We start from the raw sequence: 23,714 nt of genomic DNA on the forward strand, positions 1-23,714 counted from the left end.
TGGCACCAGGTCCGCAACGAGTGTTGGCATCACCTGTTGTGGGACTACTACTCCCAACAGGAGAAGCACAGTTGCAGATGAGCAGAGTTGGGCGTATGTGTAGAAGACATAAATAAGACACAACTCGATCTAGAAAACAGACATCTACTCCATGTTTATTACATACACAATCTCCTGTACAGGCCTCAGCCGTGTGCACCGGCATCTCGCACTACTACTCTCACCCTCCTCTCACTTGTGACTTCAACCAGACCACAGAGGAAACCACAAGAGCAATGGGTCTGACGGGTGAGGGGCTTCACCGGACACAGTGCCAGCACCAACACAGTCACCGCAAAGGGCCCCAAAGTCCTGCTGCATGTAGGCGCCGTCCATCTCAGTTCTCCACCTCCTCCTCTTCTACAACCTCAACCTCATCCTCCTCCATCTTCTCCTCCTCAGCCTCCTCTTCCCGGCTTCTCTCTGGGTCGTCTCCGTCCGCCTTCTTGTCTTTACCATCTTTCTTTTTCGAGCCTGTGGCTTCTTTCTTTCCTTTCTGTTCCCGTCTGTATGCTGGGAGGTGGAAGGAAGAGGGTGAAGACAGAAGGAACTGACCAGCACCTCTACAGTCTAAGGCAGGCATCCTCAAACTGCGGCCCTCCAGCTGTTGCAAAACTACAACTCCCAGCATGCCCGAACAGCCTACAGCAGGGCATTGTGGGAGTTGTAGTTTTACAACAGCTGGAGGGCCTGGTCTAAGGGCTCATGCACACAAACATTTTTTGTCCGCATACAATGCGTACTTTTTGCGGGTCAGATACAGACCCCCTCACTTCAATGGGGCCGCAAAAAAAACAGTGCCCCACTTATCTAAGGGCTGCGTCTGGTCCTGCAGTTTAGCCCCATTCATCCGTTTTCCTAATCTTACACAAACCCTACAAAGAAATTCTCGTTACCGAATGGGTAGATACCGCACCATGCCTAGGCCCAAGCACTGCTTACCGGAAATGTCTCGTCAGGATAACCCTTATTCTAAATGAAGACGAGCTGTGCGATCTGCAGACATTTCTGAGGACCCAGCGGGTTCTGCCGACCCACCTTCATTACACATAACTCATCTTTAGGACAAAGTTGGTAATAGGGTTATTATTCTGAAGTTACGTGGATCGGCTGCTCGGGAAGCCCATCACGCGTCGCTCCTCCTCTGAAAATCCACTTGCTACTGACGTCATGTCCTTTACCGGGTTTCTGGCCCGGGCTATGGATGGGACCAGAACCTTTTCCTCGTGCATGGACAGATGAGGTGGAGTCAGGAGTTCAAGGAGAGGAGCCGTGCTGGCCCCGGCCACGTCCCGTCCATAACCCAGGTTGGAAACTTGGTAAAGGGCGTGACGTCGACAGAAGCAGGACCTTCAGAAGAAGGGAGGCATGAGACCGTGATCCACACGACTTCAGAACAGTGAGGCTACTTTCACACTAGCGGTTTTCTTTTCCGGCATTGAGTTCCATCCTAGGGGCTCTATACCGGAAAAGAACTGATCAGTTTTATCCCCATACATTCTGAATGGAGGGCAATCCGTTCAGGATGTATTCAGTTCAGTCTTTCTGACTGATCAGGACGGAGATAATACCGCAGCATGCTGCTGTATTATCTCCGTCCAAAATTCCGGGAACGCATTTTTTCCCATTGAAATGCATTAATGCTAAATCCAGCATTGCAGTCTGCGCATGCTGAGACCGCAAAAAGTGTAAAAAAAAAATAAAATGACGGATCCGGCATTTCAATGCATTTGTCATACGGAGCAGAACCCTGATCGGTCTGACAAATGCCATCAGTTTGACGGATCAGGCGCCAGAATCCTCTGCTGCAAGTGTGAAAGTACCCGAAGCACATGACAAACTTTCTCCTACAGGCGAGTCGTGTGTAATTAAAGGGGTTGGCCCGTCTCAGACATTGGTGGCATATCAGTAGGATATGGTCATCAGTGTCAGATGGGTGCAGGTCCCAGAGGTGGCACCTTCACTGGTCTCCAGAACGGGGCACCAGAACTGAACGGAGAGCAGCCACCCTCTGTTCACTGCGATGGAAATCCCAAAAATGGCCAAGCACGGGATCGGCCATTTCCAGCAGTCCCATAGCTGTGAATGAAGCAGTGGTGCACTCCCCATTCACCTCTACCGAGTGCGCTCGCCCAGCTGTTTTTGGAACTCCCATAGCGGAGAATGGAAAGCATGCCGCACATGTTCTCTTCTTTACTTTGGGGGCCCCATTCTGGAGATTGGAGCCTCTGGGACCCGCACCCATCTGACACTGATGACCATATCCTACTGATATGCCACCAATGTCTGAGACGGGCCAACCCCTTTAATTACACACGACTCGCCTGTAGGAGAAAGTTTGACATGTGCTTCGGGTACTTTCACACTTGCAGCAGAGGATTCTGGCGCCGGAACTGCCTGCTGGATCCTAGCATATCGCTAGGATCCGAACCCTGATCAGTCTGACAAATGCCGTCAGTGTCCAAGATGGGAACAACCCTTTAAAAGGTGGGTTTGCAGAGGGTCCCAACCTCCAACAACAACAACCTCCATTCTGCCACTGTTAAATGGGTGGCATTTTGGATTACGTTTGACTTTTCGTTCTATTTTTGGGGGAGGTGAAGAGTCCAAAAGGAGATTCAGACATTGATATTTTTTTTCCTGTCACAGCGTTCTATACCGACCAGCAGTAAGCAACTCCTATAGATCCTCCTTCTTCCGCAATACCGGATTAAAACGCAGCCACCATTCCTTCAAAAAGGAAATCAACATTGGGCAGACCCGCTGGTAAAAGCATTCAATAGTTTCCTCTTTCACCATCGCATATACATATAAAATGCTGCCCAATGTGGATTTGCTTTTTGAAGGAATGGTGGCTGCGTTTTAATCCGGTATTGCGGAAGGAGGAGGATATATAGGAGTGTACATGCAAAATATGTTCTCACCCCCCAGCCATCTGCTGTCAGATAGCAAGGGAGAAAACCCTCCAGGGGTCCAGGCTTCAAGGAGGCCCCAGGTGGATAAAGTCACACCTCTTCCGAGAGGATGTAGCAGGAAAACTCCCGTCAGGAGGTCTCAGCCCAGGACCAGATCTATCACTTTCCCACAGACATGTTGGCACTGACATTTCATAAGGAATTATGAATCGTCCGTCCATCCCAGGCATAATTCGGTTATCTGTTTGCGATCCTGGGGCAAAGGCGAACATCCACGAGGTCCTGGCTTGATGCTAGGATGCCAGGGAAGGGAGATATACATATCTCCCCACAGAAACCAAATAACTGCACCATGTTTGGACTCTACTTGTAGCCGGAACCCATGCGCATCTGTTGGTCCCAGACCTATCTCCCTGTGACCTTCTGGTCTGGAGCTATGAACCCTAAAGGGTTATGTTGGTCATTTAAGGCCAGCCCAGAAGAGGGGGAGTGGAGCCTTCCCAGAGGAGGGGCTGGATACAGTTTAAAAGGCTTGTGCCAGCAAGCGGGCGTGTCTTTCTCTGAAGGAGGGTCACATTGTGCCATGTGTTTAGAGGGACCTGCAACCAGCTTCCATCACTGCCCTCCATGTGAATACAGCAAAGGACTAATCATAACCAAACTGAACATTCATCTACCCGGTAACTGACTTGTACTCTGTGTATTCCTGTTTGTACCATATTACCTCTATTTGTAACCTCAGACCACTGTGTATATTCTTTGTGTATACTGCGTTATATCTAGTGTGCCCTTAAGGCGATTAAATATATAATTTAATCTTGTGCTGTCTGGTATCTTGATAACGAATCCCCGCGTCCGTGTTTCGGTCTAGTTATAAGCTACCGCGGGTTGGTTTCTCACCCTATATAATGCCGTTAGCGGACTGGGCTTATATCAAACAAGAAGCTGGTGGAAGGCTCTCTCGGCTTGTTGCCTCTCTGTGCCCGCGTGGACAGGAGGAGTCTGTGTAAACTGTACCAAGCTGACCTTACCTGCTCCTTCAGGAGGGCGTAACGTCACGCTTTGGTAACAAGTGACCATACTGCGTCTCGTGAGCTCGACGGAGATGGCGTCAAGCGGGCACGAGGCGTGGTATCCGTCACAGGCCCTTCGAAAATAAGACTCGGTGAACGGTCACTTTTCTCCTTACCTCCAGAACCAGCGCTAAGCTCTGCAGTGGTTGGAGGATTACTAATTGAGGTCAATGGGAATCTGCAGTCTGGAGCGCTCACCTTCTAGCGCCTCTTTTAACGGATCAAGGAAGCGCTGGAACTCCATCTCCTCCATGGCGGACAGCACGTCTGTGACATTCAGCGTCTTCCTCTTCCCCTTCATTGCAAAATTATTGGCGCTGTGAACACAACAGGAAAGATCAGGGTTAAACTATACCCTATAAGAGGGTTTCTGGCCATCTTCTACCTATGGAACTTCTGATGGGAGACCACCGAGATGGGGACATATGTCATAGGGGGCCGGACCAGTGGACACGGTAAATCCTAGCCAGATACCAGGCTATGCGGCTTCTCCACGTATCTAATCTACGTACTGTGCGAGTACATAGAAGGTACACATCGGGAGATCCTGCAGACAGTATCTCCGATGGTTCTATGCTGAGGGATGGAAAGATGGTGGACGTGGCGTAGAGTCTAGATCACAAACCTCGTGACACGAAAGGAAAACCCACCAGGGTCACTGTATGGACTGGACGGAGGTCCGAGGCTCTCCTCTCTGTACTGGCAGATGGAGGGGCTGCGTGGGTGACATATCCCACCTTGCCTCTGCCAACATAAAGAGGACAAACATCACTGCGTCACGACGTGGGGGAACACTCACCAGGACGTGGCATACAACACAAAGACGCTGGCTGCCCGCGAGATGGAACTGCGAGCCTCCTTGGACACGTTCACACCATCTGGAAGCTGAAGAAAGAAAAAGCACGTGGCGGATCAGATACTGATGCCTTGTGGGTATTCTGATTTGAACACATTAACTGTAAAGCGGTGGGGGTCTGACCGGTGGTCCCACGTGTACTCTGCCGCAGATCGTCCCATCACGATGGGTAGGCGGCGGGCATGCTCCACTCACAGGGCACGGGACCCTCATGACTCGTAGGGTCCCACCACAGTGGATAGGAGGTAACGTGTTCCGATCAGAAGTTCCCTTTAAATGAAGATGGTGGAGGGAGGAAGGCAGCAGGGGCGCGCCACCCAACAACCGCCCGCAGCGACGTCACTTACGGCTTCTTTAATGATCCGCGTGATAACGGCGGTGGGTAAATTGAGATCCTCCGGTCTCTCCGCCATCTTCTTCGGCTACACCTACAGGAAAACATGGCGGATGTTAATTTTACACCCTCTTATAGAAACGCGTCAGATGTGCTCAGGGCGGCCTGAACGCTAATAATATAACCAATGAGATTACAGGGCGTTGTTGCTTAGCAACCATGCATGCATGCACTGGGTGACAACCGCGGGTCACCATCTTTCAGTGCCGGAAGCGGCTGTCACCAATTATTCCGGAGCGCTCTACGCCAAACAGAGAGACCGCTGCCGATACGGACAGGGACTAACAAAACGACTTTAAAAATGGCGCCACCTTACGTTTATGAAATTACCATAAACCGCTAACTATTCTTACAGTGAAATCCCAATCTACAAAATCGTCTCCGCACACTCATCAAACACAAGCACCCTGCAACTAAGGCACTACAAATCTCAGCATGCATTGCACACAATATATTGGGAGTTGTAGTTCCTGCCAAGCTGGAATCCCTTAAAAACAGCCACCACGCACCCTCCCTGGGCTGTCATTCCCATTACAAACCAGCTTAGATCCAACTCTGCCACAACCTCAATTCCGCGCCAAGAACCCAACTGAAGCCGCTTCCGTGCACCACGTGCTCTGCAGTCCCCCGCCCTTTCGCATGCGTTTCACCGCCGCGCCGCCATCTTCCTGTGATGCGTTCCAGGTACAAGCCGCCATTACGCGTCAGGAAAGAACGACCAATCAGCATGAGCGAGGCGGGGCCGCAGCAGCGTGAAGGCGTGCCGGCGTCCTGTGTTGTCATGGTGACCAGAGCGCGGGTGAGTTGTTAATAATTACCGAGCTCGATGTCTGGGTATTGGGGGGTGGTGAGGAGAGGGTGAGAGGAAATGGGGGGCTGTATTAACATGGATCGGCCCACTGCTTGCTGGGATCTGTAGTCCCCTCTCAGACTGAGTGCTGCGCTGTGTTCATGTGAATAAAGCTTTATAATTGTAGAATGAAAAGAACTTCTGTAACTTTCTAAAAGACAAACTGGTGTAAAGTAGAACTGGCACAGTTGCCCATAGCAACCAATCAGATTCCACCTTTCATTTTTCGGAGCTCCTTTTAGAAATGAAAGGTGACATCCGATTGGTTGCTACAGGCAACTAGGATAGTTTTCCTTTGCACAGTTTTGATAAATCAGGGCCTTTGGGTTTCAATTTCTTGCCATTTTCAAGACCTCTGCTTGCTGTCAGGGAATGGAAACTTTATTTTTATTTTACACCCAGAAGCAGAGACCTGATCGTTCTCACAGCTGAGGGTTTGTTACAGTTGTATCCATGTAGTTTTACCTGCACTGATACATTGTAGCAAACGAGCATTATAGCTGTATACAGCAGGGGATGCTGCTCGGCAGGGAATATGTACCACCCAGGACCCCTGGAGAGCTGGGTTCACGCGGTGCGGTATGTTTCAGGCCCCACCGGACGGTCCACACACAGCGCAGCGCATGGAGCTGGATGAGACGGTATGTCAGCGCCCCGCGTGCCCACATCCGCAGTGCTGGGTGACCTTGAGGAGGATCGAACAGGGAAACCCTCGGTACCGGCCGCCCCGATCCATCTCCAGACCTCGCTCCCAAGATGACGGTACAGTCTGCACTGACACCTAGGCATTACGTTCTCATATATAGGCGGTGCTGGCTCATAGAGCGGAAATGCATTAACATTCATCAGCAGGCGGACTCCCGGTCCTGAGCGTCACCACCCTGCTGAGCAGCCGGACCCCCCAGGATGGAGGCGACATGGGGGAGCGCAGCCCAGGAGTCCCCCCTACTACAGCCTACAGCATGTACAACAGCGCTGCCATCTGCAGGCCTGTCTGAGAACTGCATCTATCTATCTATCTATCTCCTATCTATCTATCTATCTATCTCCTATCTATCTATCTCCTATCTATCGTTCTATCTATCGTTCTATCTATCGTTCTATCTATCTATCTATCTCCTATCTATCTATCTATCTCCTATCTATCTATCGTTCTATCTATCTATCTCCTATCTATCTATCGTTCTATCTATCGTTCTATCTATCAGTCTCTCTAGTAATCATGTTTTCTGTCTGTGTTCTTAGTATGGAGAAGGTCTTCTTTCCAGGTGTAAATTCATACAGGAATATCATCGCTCCTTCAAGACTGTCAGGGTCCTGCTTCTCTTCCAAGAAGTCTCAGAAGGTAAGTGATGTGAACCGAATAAGAATAACAAGATGGCGGTTCGTTGCCTTCCCGGGAGTCCTGGGGAGCACATACTTATACAGGTGCTGCTACCCACAATGCATTGCTCTTCCAGGTGCAGATCCTTAATCCCTCTTTTCAGAATACAGAGAGCAGAGATGTGACCATGGTGTGGGTGCCGAACGCCCAGCGCCAGCCTCTGCGGACACAGGACCGGTGGGTACGGCAGACCCTCATATATATATCTACATAGCAGGGGAGCAGGCGTGCGGAAATAAATGTTCTGTCCATTTTATTCCTAGAGAAAAACCTATTAAAGTTTGGATCAAAGATCTTTCACTAAAAGATCCACCGGGAGGAACGAAAAGAGAGAAGCAAAATCCACATCTGGTGAGTCCTGTACATAGAGGGCGGTATTATAGTAGTTATATTTCTGTACATAGGAGCAGTATTATAGTAGTTATACTCTTGTACATAGGAGGCAGTATTATAGTAGTTATATTCTTGTACATAGGAGCAGTATTATAGTAGTTATATTCTTGTACATAGGAGCAGTATTATAGTAGTTATATTCTTGTACATAGGAGTAGTATTATAGTAGTTATATTCTTGTACATAGGAGCAGTATTATAGTAGTTATATTCTTGTACATAGGAGCAGTATTATAGTAGGTATATTCTTGTACATAGGAGCAGTATTATAGTATTTATATTCTTGTACATAGGAGCAGTATTATAGTAGTTATATTCTTGTACATAGGAGCAGTATTATAGTATTTATATTCTTGTACATAGGAGCAGTATTATAGTAGTTATATTCTTGTACATAGGAGCAGTATTATAGTAGTTATATTCTTGTACATAGGAGGCAGTATTATAGTATTTATATTCTTGTACATAGGAGCAGTATTATAGTAGTTATATTCTTGTACATAGGAGCAGTATTATAGTAGTTATAGTCTTGTACATAGGAGGCAGTATTATAGTAGTTATATTCTTGTACATAGAAGCAGTATTATAGTAGTTATATTCCTGTACATAGGAGCAGTATTATAGTAGTTATATTCTTGTACATAGGAGGCAGTAGTATAGTAGATATATTCTTGTACATAGGAGCAGTATTATAGTAGTTATATTCTTGTACATAGGAGCAGTATTATAGTATTTATATTCTTGTACATAGGAGCAGTATTATAGTAGTTATATTCTTGTACATAGGAGGCAGTATTATAGTAGTTATATTCTTGTACATAGGAGCAGTATTATAGTAGTTATATTCTTGTATATAGGAGCAGTATTATAGTAGATATATTCTTGTACATAGGAGGCAGTATTATAGTAGTTATATTCTTGTACATAGGAGCAGTATTATAGTAGTTATATTCTTGTACATAGGAGCAGTATTATAGTAGTTATATTCTTGTACATAGGAGGCAGTATTATAGTAGTTATATTCCTGTACATAGGAGGCAGTATTATAGTAGTTATATTCTTGTACATAGGAGCAGTATTATAGTAGTTATATTCTTGTACATAGGAGCAGTATTATAGTAGGTATATTCTTGTACATAGGAGCAGTATTATAGTAGTTATATTCTTGTACATAGGAGCAGTATTATAGTAGTTATATTCTTGTACATAGTAGCGGTATTATAGTAGTTATATTCTTGTACATAGGAGCGGTATTATAGTAGTTATATTCTTGTACATAGGAGCAGTATTATAGTAGTTATATTCTTGTACATAGGAGGCAGTATTATAGTAGTTATATTCTTGTACATAGGAGCAGTATTATAGTAGTTATATTCTTGTACATAGGAGCAGTATTATAGTAGTTATATTCTTGTACATAGGAGCAGTATTATAGTAGTTATATTCTTGTACATAGGAGCAGTATTATATTAGTTATATTCCTGTACATAGGAGCAGTATTATAGTAGTTATATTCTTGTACATAGAGGCAGTATTATATTAGTTATATTCCTGTACATAGGAGCAGTATTATAGTAGTTATATTCTTGTACATAGGAGCAGTATTATAGTAGTTATATTCTTGTACATAGGAGCAGTATTATAGTAGGTATATTCTTGTACATAGGAGCAGTATTATAGTATTTATATTCTTGTACATAGGAGCAGTATTATAGTAGTTATATTCTTGTACATAGGAGCAGTATTATAGTATTTATATTCTTGTACATAGGAGCAGTATTATAGTAGTTATATTCTTGTACATAGGAGCAGTATTATAGTAGTTATATTCTTGTACATAGGAGGCAGTATTATAGTAGTTATATTCTTGTACATAGGAGGCAGTATTATAGTAGTTATATTCTTGTACATAGGAGCAGTATTATAGTAGTTATATTCTTGTATATAGGAGCAGTATTATAGTAGATATATTCTTGTACATAGGAGGCAGTATTATAGTAGTTATATTCTTGTACATAGGAGCAGTATTATAGTAGTTATATTCTTGTACATAGGAGCAGTATTATAGTAGTTATATTCTTGTACATAGGAGGCAGTATTATAGTAGTTATATTCCTGTACATAGGAGGCAGTATTATAGTAGTTATATTCTTGTACATAGGAGCAGTATTATAGTAGTTATATTCTTGTACATAGGAGCAGTATTATAGTAGGTATATTCTTGTACATAGGAGCAGTATTATAGTAGTTATATTCTTGTACATAGGAGCAGTGTTATAGTAGTTATATTCTTGTACATGGAGCAGTATTATAGTAGTTATATTCTTGTACATAGTAGCGGTATTATAGTAGTTATATTCTTGTACATAGGAGCAGTATTATAGTAGTTATATTCTTGTACATAGGAGCAGTATTATAGTAGTTATATTCTTGTACATAGGAGCAGTATTATAGTAGTTATATTCTTGTACATAGGAGCAGTATTATAGTAGTTATATTCTTGTACATAGGAGCAGTATTATAGTAGTTATATTCTTGTACATAGGAGCAGTATTATATTAGTTATATTCCTGTACATAGGAGCAGTATTATAGTAGTTATATTCTTGTACATAGAGGCAGTATTATATTAGTTATATTCCTGTACATAGGAGCAGTATTATAGTAGTTATATTCTTGTACATAGGAGCAGTATTATAGTAGTTATATTCTTGTACATAGGAGCAGTATTATAGTAGTTATATTCTTGTACATAGGAGGCAGTATTATAGTAGTTATATTCTTGTACATAGGAGCAGTATTATAGTAGTTATATTCTTGTACATAGGAGGCAGTATTATAGTAGTTATATTCTTGTACATAGGAGGCAGTATTATAGTAGTTATATTCTTGTACATAGGAGGCAGTATTATAGTAGTTATATTCTTGTACATAGGAGCAGTATTATAGTAGTTATATTCTTGTACATAGGAGCAGTATTATAGTAGTTATATTCTTGTACATAGGGGGCAGTATTATAGTAGTTATATTCTTGCACATAGGAGCAGTATTATAGTAGTTATATTCTTGTACATAGGAGCAGTATTATAGTAGTTATATTCTTGTACATAGGAGCAGTATTATAGTAGTTATATTCTTGTACATAGGAGCAGTATTATAGTAGTTATATTCTTGTACATAGGAGCAGTATTATAGTAGTTATATTCTTGTACATAGGAGGCAGTATTATAGTAGTTATATTCTTGTACATAGAGGCAGTATTATATTAGTTATATTCCTGTATATAGGAGGCAGTATTATAGTAGTTATATTCTTGTACATAGGAGGCAGTATTATAGTAGTTATATTCTTGTACATCGGAGGCAGTATTATAGTAGTTATATTCTTGTACATAGGAGCAGTATTATAGTAGTTATATTCTTGTACATAGGAGCAGTATTATAGTAGTTATATTCTTGTACATAGGAGCAGTATTATAGTAGTTATATTCTTGTACATAGGAGCAGTATTATAGTAGTTATATTCTTGTACATAGGAGCAGTATTATAGTAGTTATATTCTTGTACATAGGAGCAGTATTATAGTAGTTATATTCTTGTACATAGGAGGCAGTATTATAGTAGTTATATTCTTGTACATAGGAGCAGTATTATAGTAGTTATATTCTTGTACATAGGAGCAGTATTATAGTAGTTATATTCTTGTACATAGGAGGCAGTATTATAGTAGTTATATTCTTGTACATAGGAGGCAGTATTATAGTAGTTATATTCTTGTACATCGGAGGCAGTATTATAGTAGGTATATTCTTGTACATAGGAGCAGTATTATAGTATTTATATTCTTGTACATAGGAGCAGTATTATAGTAGTTATATTCTTGTACATAGGAGCAGTATTATAGTAGTTATATTCTTGTACATAGGAGGCAGTATTATAGTAGTTATATTCTTGTACATCGGAGGCAGTATTATAGTAGTTATATTCTTGTACATAGGAGCAGTATTATAGTAGTTATATTCTTGTACATAGGAGCAGTATTATAGTAGTTATATTCTTGTACATAGGAGCAGTATTATAGTAGTTATATTCTTGTACATAGGAGCAGTATTATAGTAGTTATATTCTTGTACATAGGAGGCAGTATTATAGTAGTTATATTCTTGTACATAGGAGCAGTATTATAGTAGTTATATTCTTGCACATAGGAGGCAGCATTATAGTAGTTATATTCTTGTATATAGGAGCAGTATTATAGTAGTTATATTCTTGTACATAGGAGGCAGTATTATAGTAGTTATATTCTTGTACATAGGAGCAGTATTATAGTAGTTATATTCTTGTACATAGGAGCAGTATTATAGTAGTTATATTCTTGTACATAGGAGCAGTATTATAGTAGTTATATTCTTGTACATAGGAGCAGTATTATAGTAGTTATATTCTTGTACATAGGAGCAGTATTATAGTAGTTATATTCTTGTACATAGGAGGCAGTATTATAGTAGTTATATTCTTGTACATAGGAGCAGTATTATAGTAGTTATATTCTTGTACATAGGAGCAGTATTATAGTAGTTATATTCTTGTACATAGGAGCAGTATTATAGTAGTTATATAATCTTTTCAGATGGTAATAAAAAAACAGAAGAAGCCCCCTACTGGTGGATGTCCTGTTAGTCTGTCACTAGTTGGATCTTCTCCTTTACCACATACAGAGCACGTTGTGGCAGTAAGGTAGGGATATTTGCTTTCTCTCCTCTTTTACCCGACTTTGTCTCCTTGTTATGTCTATCTTTGTACATGTATAACTTGAGTTGTGCAGTTTGACACCAGCAGGGGGCGGCCATGAGGACATGATATTCCTGCACGTTTTCTTCAGATTATTTGCCGGTGGGCATCTTGACCTTTTATTAATTCCTTGGACATTAAAGGGAACCTGTCACCAGGATTTTGTGTATAGAGCTGAGGACATGGGTTGCTAGATGGCCGCTAGCACATCCGTAATACCCAGTCCCCATAGCTCTGTGTGCTTTTATTGTGTAAAAAAAACGATTTGATACATATGCAAATTAACCTGAGATGAGTCCTGTCCCTGAGATGAGTCCTGTATGTGAGATGAGTCAGGGACAGGACTCATCTCAGGTTAATTTGCATATGTATCAAATCGTTTTTTTTACACAATAAAAGCACACAGAGCTATGGGGACTGGATATTGCGGATGTGCTAGCGGCCATCTAACAACCCATGTCCTCAGCTCTATACACAAAATCCCGGTGACAGGTTCCCTTTAAGGACTTTCAGGAGGTCAGGAAAGTGATAACGGAGCGTTCCTTCGTGCTCTAGGTCCCTGGGGACAATATAAAGGACAGTCGGGTGGAATAATTCTGACTGTCCCGCTCTTCTTCTTGATTTTAACGGCTGACTTTTCAGGGATGTGCAAGAACAGCCTGAGAAACCATCAAAGTGCCGGAGACGACTCCAGGACCAGGGGCCAATCACCGATTCTCCATCTTCTCCACCTTACTGTGGGATAATAGCGAAGAACCGGCGGGTGGTCCTCCATGATACCAGAGAGAAGCGCCCAGTCCTGCCCCATACTGGCCCAGTGTACAGACTGGACGAGCAGGTCGGCTCTGCCGTTACTAAAATCACTGTCTGATATGATGGCCCGCTCTCTGTTATCAGCCCTTTCACACTGATTTGGACTCTTCCAGCGATCGGCGTCACCCAATGGCATGGAGATCAACATGGACAGAATCAGGAACCAGTATTACCTGTGGAAGAAGTACAGTCACCTCGCCGCTCCCAGCCACAGAATCAGACCGCCAGGTAATCAGCGGTTTTCTCACGTCCAGTCGGCCCTGTTCACACTGGGGGGTGCAGTATACCGTATACCGTATATATGTATGGGGACTTTGTTCACACTGGGGGGTGCAGTATACAGTATACAGTATATATGTATGGGGACTTTGTTCACACTGGGGGGTGCAGTATACAGTATACCGTATATATGTATGGGGACTTTGTTCACACTGGGGGGTGCAGTATACAGTATACCGTATATATGTATGGGGACTTTGTTCACACTGGGGGGTGCAGTATACAGTATACCGTATATATGTATGGGGACTTTGTTCACACTGGGGGACGCAGTATACAGTATACCGTATATATGTACGGGGACTTTGTTCACACTGGGGGACGCAGTATACAGTATACCGTATATATGTATGGGGACTTTGTTCACACTGGGGGGTGCAGTATACAGTATACCGTATATATGTATGGGGACTTTGTTCACACTGGGGGACGCAGTATACAGTATACCGTATATATGTACGGGGACTTTGTTCACACTGGGGGACGCAGTATACAGTATACCGTATATATGTATGGGGACTTTGTTCACACTGGGGGGTGCAGTATACAGTATACCGTATATATGTATGGGGACTTTGTTCACACTGGGGGACGCAGTATACAGTATATATGTACGGGGACTTTGTTCACACTGGGGGGTGCAGTATACAGTATACCGTATATATGTACGGGGACTTTGTTCACACTGGGGGGTGCAGTATACAGTATACAGTATATATGTATGGGGACTTTGTTCACACTGGGGGGTGCAGTATACAGTATACCGTATATATGTATGGGGACTTTGTTCACACTGGGGGGTGCAGTATACAGTATACCGTATATATGTATGGGGACTTTGTTCACACTGGGGGACGCAGTATACAGTATACCGTATATATGTATGGGGACTTTGTTCACACTGGGGGGTGCAGTATACAGTATACCGTATATATGTATGGGGACTTTGTTCACACTGGGGGTGCAGTATACCGTATACCGTATATATGTATGGGGACTTTGTTCACACTGGGGGGTGCAGTATACAGTATACCGTATATATGTATGGGGACTTTGTTCACACTGGGGGGTGCAGTATACAGTATACCGTATATATGTATGGGGACTTTGTTCACACTGGGGGGTGCAGTATACAGTATACCGTATATATGTATGGGGACTTTGTTCACACTGGTGGGTGCAGTATACCGTATATATGTATGGGGACTTTGTTCACACTGGGGGGTGCAGTATACAGTATACCGTATATATGTATGGGGACTTTGTTCACACTGGTGGGTGCAGTATACAGTATATATGTATGGGGACTTTGTTCACACTGGGGGGTGCAGTATACAGTATACAGTATACCGTATATATGTATGGGGACTTTGTTCACACTGGGGGGTGCAGTATACAGTATATATGTATGGGGACTTTGTTCACACTGGGGGGTGCAGTATACAGTATACCGTATATATGTATGGGGACTTTGTTCACACTGGGGGGTGCAGTATACAGTATATATGTATGGGGACTTTGTTCACACTGGGGGGTGCAGTATACAGTATACCGTATATATGTATGGGGACTTTGTTCACACTGGGGGGTGCAGTATACAGTATATATGTATGGGGACTTTGTTCACACTGGTGGGTGCAGTATACAGTATACCGTATATATGTATGGGGACTTTGTTCACACTGGGGGGTGCAGTATACAGTATACCGTATATATGTACGGGGACTTTGTTCACACTGGGGGGTGCAGTATACAGTATACCGTATATATGTACGGGGACTTTGTTCACACTGGGGGACGCAGTATACAGTATACCGTATATATGTATGGGGACTTTGTTCACACTGGGGGGTGCAGTATACAGTATACCGTATATATGTATGGGGACTTTGTTCACACTGGGGGACGCAGTATACAGTATATATGTATGGGGACTTTGTTCACACTGGGGGGTGCAGTATACAGTATACCGTATATATGTATGGGGACTTTGTTCACACTGGGGGACGCAGTATACAGTATACAGTATATATGTACGGGGACTTTGTTCACACTGGGGGGTGCAGTATACAGTATACCGTATATATGTACGGGGACTTTGTTCACACTGGGGGGTGCAGTATACAGTATACCGTATATATGTATGGGGACTTTGTTCACACTGGGGGGTGCAGTATACAGTATATATGTATGGGGACTTTGTTCACACTGGGGGACGCAGTATACAGTATATATGTACGGGGACTTTGTTCACACTGGGGGGTGCAGTATACAGTATACCGTATATATGTACGGGGACTTTGTTCACACTGGGGGGTGCAGTATACAGTATACCGTATATATGTATGGGGACTTTGTTCACACTGGGGGGTGCAGTATACAGTATATATGTATGGGGACTTTGTTCACACTGGGGGGTGCAGTATACAGTATACCGTATATATGTATGGGGACTTTGTTCACACTGGGGGACGCAGTATACAGTATACCGTATATATGTATGGGGACTTTGTTCACACTGGTGGGTGCAGTATACCGTATATATGTATGGGGACTTTGTTCACACTGGGGGGTGCAGTATACAGTATATATGTATGGGGACTTTGTTCACACTGGTGGGTGCAGTATACAGTATACCGTATATATGTATGGGGACTTTGTTCACACTGGGGGGTGCAGTATACAGTATACCGTATATATGTATGGGGACTTTGTTCACACTGGGGGACGCAGTATACAGTATACCGTATATATGTACGGGGACTTTGTTCACTTTCAGATCAAAGAACAAACACAACTCGCAGATCCCACAAGTCAATGGCTCCTGATCAGCTCGGCCACGTCGGACTGTTCCCCCACGACCCGGATTCTGCCCTCAGTTACTACAATTCACAAGCCTTGGAGACCCCCACAGGTACTGGGATGACTGGGGACCATATTCCCATAGACAAATTATGGGAGATTTGAGGTACATGGCGCCTCATGCCACCATGACCGTCCTGCTGCTCGATAACTTGATGGTATTGGGATTACCAATGTTTGCTGTATTACATCTCGCCATGATGGATGGTTATAGCCTTAGTTTATTCCTCCCTCTATAGTAGGAGCGGCAGCCATATTGACAGGACGGCCCACATAATACTGCCATCCACTATCAACATTCCCACGTAATACCTTTATCCAATGTCCTCATCCAGTGCCTTAATATTGTAATACTTTGATCTAGTGCCCACAAAATACATCCATACAGCTCCCACGTAATGCCTCCATCTAGTGGCCACGTTGTACTGCCATCCAGTGCCCACATAATACCTCCAACTAGTGGCCACCTAATACTTCTGTGTAGTGGTCATTTATTACTGCTGCCATCCAGTGCCCACGTAATGCCCATATAATACTGCCATGACCACACTGACTCTTTGCCGTGTTCCTAATGTAAGGCGTAACCTTCATGTCACCCATAGGGTCTGTGGTTTGCGACACAACGAGGTCGCCTGACTCCGAGAGCAGAAATTCTCCATCTTTGGGTGTATTTTCTCAGAGGTCCTGGACAGATGAAGAACCTTCTAGAACAGTAGGTGGCTCCGCAGGGCGGTAGATTATGTGGTACATCAGGTATTTGGCAGCAGAGTCAGGCAATGACAACCTGATGGCCATGACCTTGTTGAAATGGAGATAGTCAGCCGCCAAAAGGAACCGCTGGGGATTTGTGACTGGGACTTGTAGTTCTTCTGTATTAGTCGTTAGGTTGTTCTAATCTTCAGCTTGATGTTCTTTCAGCCAGAAGAGACAGACGGCAGCAAAGGAGCCGAGCAAGAAATCCCCGGAGCGAGAAATGAAGAGGCGCAGCCGGGGACAGTGACAGAGGCCGGGGATATGGCTGCTCCCCTCCCGCCTCAGGCAGATTACATTAGTAGCAGTGAGTGCCCTCTACTTATTATATAACCCACATAATACTGCCACACAGTGCCCACCTAATGCTGCCACACAGTGCCCACCTAATCCTGCCACACAGTGCCCACATAATACTGCCACACAGTGCCTACCTAATCCTGCCACACAGTGCCCACATAATACTGCCGCACAGTGCCCACCTAATGCTGCCACACAGTGCCTACTTACCATTAACATCAAATATATATGTAATGTTTTAATACAGTGCCTGTGTAATACTGCCACACTGTGAGTCTTCGAGCATGCTGCGATTCAGTACCCACATAATACTGCCACAAAAGGCCCACATATCAGCGCCATAGAGTGCCCACATAAAACTGGCATACAGTGCACAAATAATACTGTTATACAGTGCTTTCAAATTCTTCCACATAATTCTGCCATACATCGATCGGATGATTTTCTGTGATTTTTTTCTATACACAGAGTCAGAACCGAGCGATGTCCCTGGAGACCAGGAATCCATCATACCCAATACCTCCGATGGTCCTCCAGAATCCACGGGGGAAAGTACCGATGTGCACGAAAACCCGGAGCAGGGCGCGTCTTCTCCACAACCCAACCCGCCTCCCCCATCCCCCTTGTATTAACAAGCTGCACTACCCTACAGTGCACGATCCGTACAGTGTCCTGCGGTAGGTGACACCATACAGGGCGCCTGCACAGTACCAGCGGGCTTCATACACAGGACCTGCAGCTCTCAGGGCATGCTGGGACTTGTAGTTTTGCAGCAGCCAGACAGCCCTAGGATGCAATGCTCTGCTGTAAAGTGAATCCATTGAGCTAGACATGTAATGTTTCATGTTGAACACTAGGGGGCAGCACTGTATAACTTGAGACACCGTACATTGCTGAGAGCTCACTGTCCCATTATAACGTCCCCTCTGGTCCAGCATCTACAGTGGGCGTCCCTCTACTTTCCCAGCCTCCTCAATAGTCATGGGGATGTAGGGAGAAGCCATTTCCCTACGCGCAGGGTTTACAATGTACCAGTCTCAGTTCAAAGCCCCTTGTCGTGGCCGTTCGTACCTGTCAGGGAGACGTGCACCGGACCTCAGACCCCCTTCAGCGTGATCGAAAAGAGAAACGACCAATCACAGCACAGCTTTCAATTCTTATAGGGCTCTTCAACAATGAAAGCCGTGCTGTGATTGGTTGCTATGGGCAACAAGGAGAGTTTCTCTATTAGACTGTTTTCTCAGATCTCCCCCATTGTCTGTAGCAATCAGTGATCCCTAAGGGCCCTGCTATCGGGCCCCTGTATGTGCAGCTTCAGGGCTGTAAGGAAATGCCAATTTCAAATAAAACTTGTTGAATGAAAAGATTTATTTCTCTCAATTGTTTCCTCTGAATAGAAATAGATATGAGATAGATATGAGATAGATAATAGATAGATATGAGATAGATAATAGATAGATATGAGATAGATATGAGATAGATAATAGATAGATATGAGATAGATAATAGATAGATATGAGATAGATATGAGATAGATATGAGATGGATATAAGAGAGAGAGAAAGATAGATATGAGATAGATAGATAGATATGAGATAGATAGATAGATAGATATGAGATAGATAGATAGATATGAGATAGATATAAGAGAGAGAGATAGATAGGTAGGTAGATATGAGATAGATAGATAGATATGCGAGCAGACTGTGCCAGCAGTGCGACCAGGAGGCCGTGGAGGACGAGGCTTGTTTCCTGCTGCGGTGCCCCAAATACTCAGCAGTGAGGGAGACTCACTTCAGGAGACTGTCTGATCTCTGCCCAGACTTCACCTCCATGGAGGAGGAGGAGGAGGAGAGACTCTCCATACTGCTGGGGGAAGAGGAGAACACAGCGGCCACAGCAGCACAATATATTACTGCCTGCCATAGACTGAGAGGAGCCTGATATACCATGGACTCCTCTCCACCCTGTATAAGTTCCCATCCCCCAACCCTACCCAATTATTTCCCACTTGCTTTGGCAATGCTAAAATGTATTTAGTCCTGCCAATAAAGCTGATTTGATATGAGATTATGAGATAGAGAGATAGATATATATGAGATAGATAGATGGATAGATAGATATAAATAGAGAGGAGATAGATAGGAGATTATGAGATAGATAGATAGATAGATAGATATGAGATAGATAGATATGAGATAGATAGATAGATAGATAGATAGATAGATATAAATAGAGAGGAGATAGATAGGAGATTATGAGATAGATAGATAGATAGATATAAATAGAGAGGAGTGTCATATGCCATGTACCTCCACCCTGGGTGTATCTCCATTCTCCATGCCAACTCCCACTTGCTTTAGCAATGCTAATATGCATTTAGTCCTGCCAATAAAGCTGATTTGAATTTGAGATATGAGATAGATAGTGTAGGAAAGCGCAAGGGGCCGTCATTGACGGAAGATATGTGTCACTGAGGTTCCTGGCCTCGGTGAGGTAAGAGCCGGTCATTTTAAGTGGCCGCGGCAGTTAGTGCTGACTGACACTATTGATTATTTAGTGTGGCTGTAAAGCTGATCTGGGCCGGCTCTTACTGGGAGCAGCCAAAGTGCAGGGTGGGTGGCTGTTCCCCCCCCTTTCCAGGCCGGGTTTTAGTTAGGGATATAAAACTCAGCTGGGGGTGGATTATCCTACATCTGACAGTGGAGCTTTGCCAGTCTCTGTGTTGGGGCCTTAGAGTTTGGGTCGGGATAAAGGCCTGCTATATTGTTTGGTGAAAGCACGTGGACTTCTGCTTCACCCAAGGCCTTATGTGTTGCTGCCTGGTGTGAACAAACACCAGACTCAAGGTGACAGTTTTTTCCTTGAAACTGACTTTTTGTTGTCACTTTCCTTATGTGTGAATAAAACACTGAACTGTTTAGGTTAAAGACGTTGTCGTTGCCTCTGTACTGCGTCCGCTAACCTGCCTACCAGAGCGAATCCCCACAGTAGATAGATGGATGGATAGATAGATAGATAGATAGATAGTGTGGGGTTTCGCTCTGGTAGGCAGGATTAGCATATGCGGTTTAGAGGCAACAACAAGTTCTTTGGATCAAACCGTTCAGTGTTTTATTCACACTTTAGGTGACAAAACAAGCCGTCATAATCAAACAAAAAGTCACCTTGCGGTGTTGGTGATAATTCGCACCATGCGACAATTCTGCCTCAAATAGTCCTTGCTGACAGCAGCACCAACCTGTTTTCACACCAAACAGGTAATAACCCTTCATCCAGACACAAGGCTCCCAGATCCCAACACAGAGACCTGGCTTCTGAGCCCAGCTGCCTATTTAAGGACAGCCAGGTGCTGCCAAAGCCCGGACCGGAACTTAAAATCCGATCCGGTATTTGATCTCACCTGGCTGTAAATCAGCCCAGCAGCACATGCTGGGAGGAAAATACCTGTTTTCCCAGACCAAACCTCTCACTGTGTCACATACCGTTCCCCTTTGTTCAACCCCTCAGTGTATCTGGGACAGGGTATCCTTGTTTCCCTGTAACCGGCCTGCCCTGTGTTCCACCAAAAACTTAAAGTTTTCTAGGGAGAGAAACCATCTGGTGACCTGGGCACTCCTGTCTTTGGCCTGGCTCATCCACTTGAGAGAGGAGTGGTCGGTCGCCAGGCGGAATTTTCTCCCCAATAAATAATAGCGGCGAGATTCTCGTGCCCACTTGTTAGCCAGGCACTGTCTCTCCACTATACTGTACCTGGTCTCGGCTGGGGTGAGCTTACGGCTGAGGAAGACAATGCAATGCTCCTCCCCGTTGACCTCCTGAGACAGTACAGCACTGAGGCCTACTTCGAAGGTATCGGTTTGTGCTATAAACTCATTTTATTTTTTTTACATATTTTTTAATGTTTGGTTAAACCTTTCTACCAGACCGTCCGTTTGCAGATGGTAAACAGACGTCCATAGTTGTTTTATGTGCAGCAACTTACAGAGTTCCCTCATCACTTTGGACATAAAAGGGGTCCCTTGGTCGGACAGAACCTCTTTAGGTAGCCCCACTTGGGAGAACATCTCCATTAATTCCTTAGCTATGAGTTTGGCCGAGGGATGTCGCAGTGGCACCGCCTCCGAGTGGCGTAGTCTAGAATGACTAAGATGTGTTGATGCCCTCTGGCGGACTTCGGTACTGGGCCTATGAGGTCCATAGCTATTCGGTCAAATGGCACTTCGATAATCGGGAGAGGACTACGGAAATGTGTCTGGGGGCTAGTTATCTGGCAGGTCGGGCAAGACTTACAAAACTCTTCCACTTCTTTGAATATGCTGGGGCAGTAAAACCGCTGTAGAATACGATTCTGAGTTTTCTGCAGCCCCGGGTGACCCCCGAGAACGTGTTGGTGGGATAGATCTAACACAAGCTTGCAAAACGCCTTGGGGACCACCAACTGTTCAATAGGCTCACCCCGTCGTTGGTTTACCCGATACAACATATCTTGATGAACCACAAAACGGGGAAACACTGACTCTGCCCCAGGTTGTTGTGGTTCACCATCTACTATTAACACATTTTCCCAGGCGCGGGATAGGGTTGGGTCCCGACTTTGGGCGGTACCAAAATTATTCCTGGAGACATTGAGGTCTGCCAATTCAGGACCCTGCAGCAAGTCCTCCACGTCTCCCACCATCACACCTTGCGGGGTTGTCTCCCTCTTTTCCCCCGAAGTGGTGGTCACCCCTACCGCTGGCCCTTTGGTCTCAGGTTCCCAGGGTTCTGGTCTCCCCCCTGAGCCGGGCCACTCTGCTAGGGTTACCCCTGTCTCATGGGTATCAGTCACTCTCATAGCAGTGCCGGGAAGTCTATCCCTATTATGAGTTCATAATGTAGATTTGTGGCGACAGCTACCTCGTGGGTCCATCTACTGGCCACCGTAGTTAGAGACACCAGCGCGGTGGGGTAGTCTTTTAAGTCTCCTTGGATGCACATCACCCCGACTTTCCGGCCAGTATACTCGGCGGGCTGCACCAGGGAAGCCCTTACTAGGGTCACCAGACTCCCCGAGTCCAGCAGAGCCTCTGCCGGAGTGTCTCCCACTTCCACCTGGCACAAGTGATTTAGAGTTTCTGGGGTACATGTTGCACACAGCCTCCTGGCATATATCGACTGACGGTAGCCATAGTTAGTGTCCATGGGCTCAACCCGATGGGGACAGTCAGCCCTTACATGGCCAGGCTCCTGACCCAGCCAGCACACTGTCGGAGCCAGGTCCGCCGTGGGTACATCCCGGGCGGGTTTTATCGGCTCAAATCTCCAGGCCTGGGGTGGAGATTTCCGGTGTTTGCCGACCCCCCTCCTGACAGCACGATTCTTTAGATTCCTGGTAGCTTCATAGTGTTCTACCAGGTTCACCATCTCAAGGGCATTGCCAGGAGACACCTGACCGATCCAGTCCTGGAGAGGGTATGGCAAAGCCCTCCAGAACATATCGGCTAACATACGATCCAGCATAGCAGTGGGACTCAGCACGTCAGGCTGTAGCCATTTTTGCAAGAGGTGAATTAAGTCATAATACTGGGTCCTCGCAGGCTCAGCCGGGTTGAACCCCCACTGATGCACCCGCTGGGCCCGGACCAACACATTCACCCCCAGTCTTGCCTTGACTTTCTGATAGTCGGCCGCTTGATCGTCCGGCAAGTCGAAATACACGCGCTGGGAATCAGATGCCAGGAATGGAGCGACAACCTCAGCCCACTGGTCACTGGGTAGCTTTTCCCTGATGGCCACTTTCTCGTACATCGCCAGGTAGGTTTCGATGTCGTCTGCTGGAGTCATCTTAGGAATCGCAGCACAGACTGCATTCCGGGCATCGTGGACGCTCGGGGTTGCTCCTGCTGTCTGCAAAGCCATCACGTGTTGTAGCAGCAACTGGTTAGTCTCCTGCTGCTGCAGATTAGCCTCCATGAGGGCCCAGGTCTTTGGGCCCTCCTCAGGCTCCAGGGCCCAGTGTGCTGTTACCTCCTCACC

General features: G+C 45.0%; 2 protein-coding genes across 6 annotated transcripts; one reads left to right on the plus strand and one right to left on the minus strand.

Moving 5' to 3' along the window:
* Nucleotides 1–130: 130 nt before the first annotated feature.
* Nucleotides 131–22,224, minus strand: POLE3 (DNA polymerase epsilon 3, accessory subunit). 3 transcript variants are annotated; one of them, XM_040405646.1, is made up of 6 exons: nt 22,213–22,224; nt 5,817–5,832; nt 5,231–5,311; nt 4,827–4,912; nt 4,226–4,344; nt 131–552 (listed from the first exon to the last, which is right to left on the minus strand). In XM_040405646.1, exons 3-6 carry the CDS (start codon nt 5,294–5,296, stop codon nt 377–379), a joined length of 447 nt encoding a protein of 148 aa, XP_040261580.1. In that variant the 5' UTR covers nt 5,297–5,311; nt 5,817–5,832; nt 22,213–22,224; the 3' UTR covers nt 131–376. The 3 variants fall into 3 exon arrangements, with proteins under 3 accessions (XP_040261580.1, XP_040261578.1, XP_040261579.1); XM_040405644.1 differs by lacking the exon at nt 22,213–22,224 and having other exon boundaries at nt 239–552; nt 5,817–5,870; XM_040405645.1 differs by lacking the exons at nt 5,817–5,832; nt 22,213–22,224 and adding an exon at nt 5,843–5,860 and having other exon boundaries at nt 239–552.
* Nucleotides 5,939–19,053, plus strand: C8H9orf43 (chromosome 8 C9orf43 homolog). Of its 3 annotated transcripts, none has more exons than XM_040405641.1 (13): nt 5,939–6,076; nt 6,718–6,889; nt 6,977–7,091; nt 7,373–7,472; nt 7,588–7,688; nt 7,775–7,862; nt 12,532–12,638; nt 13,335–13,530; nt 13,619–13,733; nt 16,564–16,698; nt 17,249–17,358; nt 17,565–17,703; nt 18,165–19,053. In XM_040405641.1, exons 1-13 carry the CDS (start codon nt 5,951–5,953, stop codon nt 18,326–18,328), a joined length of 1,668 nt encoding a protein of 555 aa, XP_040261575.1. In that variant the 5' UTR covers nt 5,939–5,950; the 3' UTR covers nt 18,329–19,053. The 3 variants fall into 3 exon arrangements, with proteins under 3 accessions (XP_040261575.1, XP_040261576.1, XP_040261577.1); XM_040405642.1 differs by having other exon boundaries at nt 6,980–7,091; XM_040405643.1 differs by lacking the exon at nt 5,939–6,076 and having other exon boundaries at nt 6,601–6,889.
* Nucleotides 22,225–23,714: the final 1,490 nt, after the last annotated feature.

Source organism: Bufo bufo, chromosome 8 (assembly GCF_905171765.1).
Source record: "Bufo bufo chromosome 8, aBufBuf1.1, whole genome shotgun sequence".
Lineage (NCBI taxonomy): Eukaryota > Metazoa > Chordata > Amphibia > Anura > Bufonidae > Bufo > Bufo bufo.

Coding starts and splice junctions, on each gene's coding strand:
- POLE3 (XM_040405646.1), bottom strand. CDS start 5,296: ATGGCGGAGAGACCGGAGGATCTCAATTTACCCACCGCCGTTATCACG. Junction 4,913..5,230: donor CGCGGATCATTAAAGAAGCC/GTAAGTGACGTC, acceptor TTCTTTCTTCAG/CTTCCAGATGGTGTGAACGT. Junction 553..4,225: donor GTTAAAAGAGGCGCTAGAAG/GTGAGCGCTCCA, acceptor TCCACCTCCCAG/CATACAGACGGGAACAGAAA.
- C8H9orf43 (XM_040405641.1), top strand. CDS start 5,951: ATGCGTTCCAGGTACAAGCCGCCATTACGCGTCAGGAAAGAACGACCA. Junction 7,092..7,372: donor CCTACTACAGCCTACAGCAT/GTACAACAGCGC, acceptor CTGTGTTCTTAG/TATGGAGAAGGTCTTCTTTC. Junction 7,689..7,774: donor CCTCTGCGGACACAGGACCG/GTGGGTACGGCA, acceptor TTTTATTCCTAG/AGAAAAACCTATTAAAGTTT.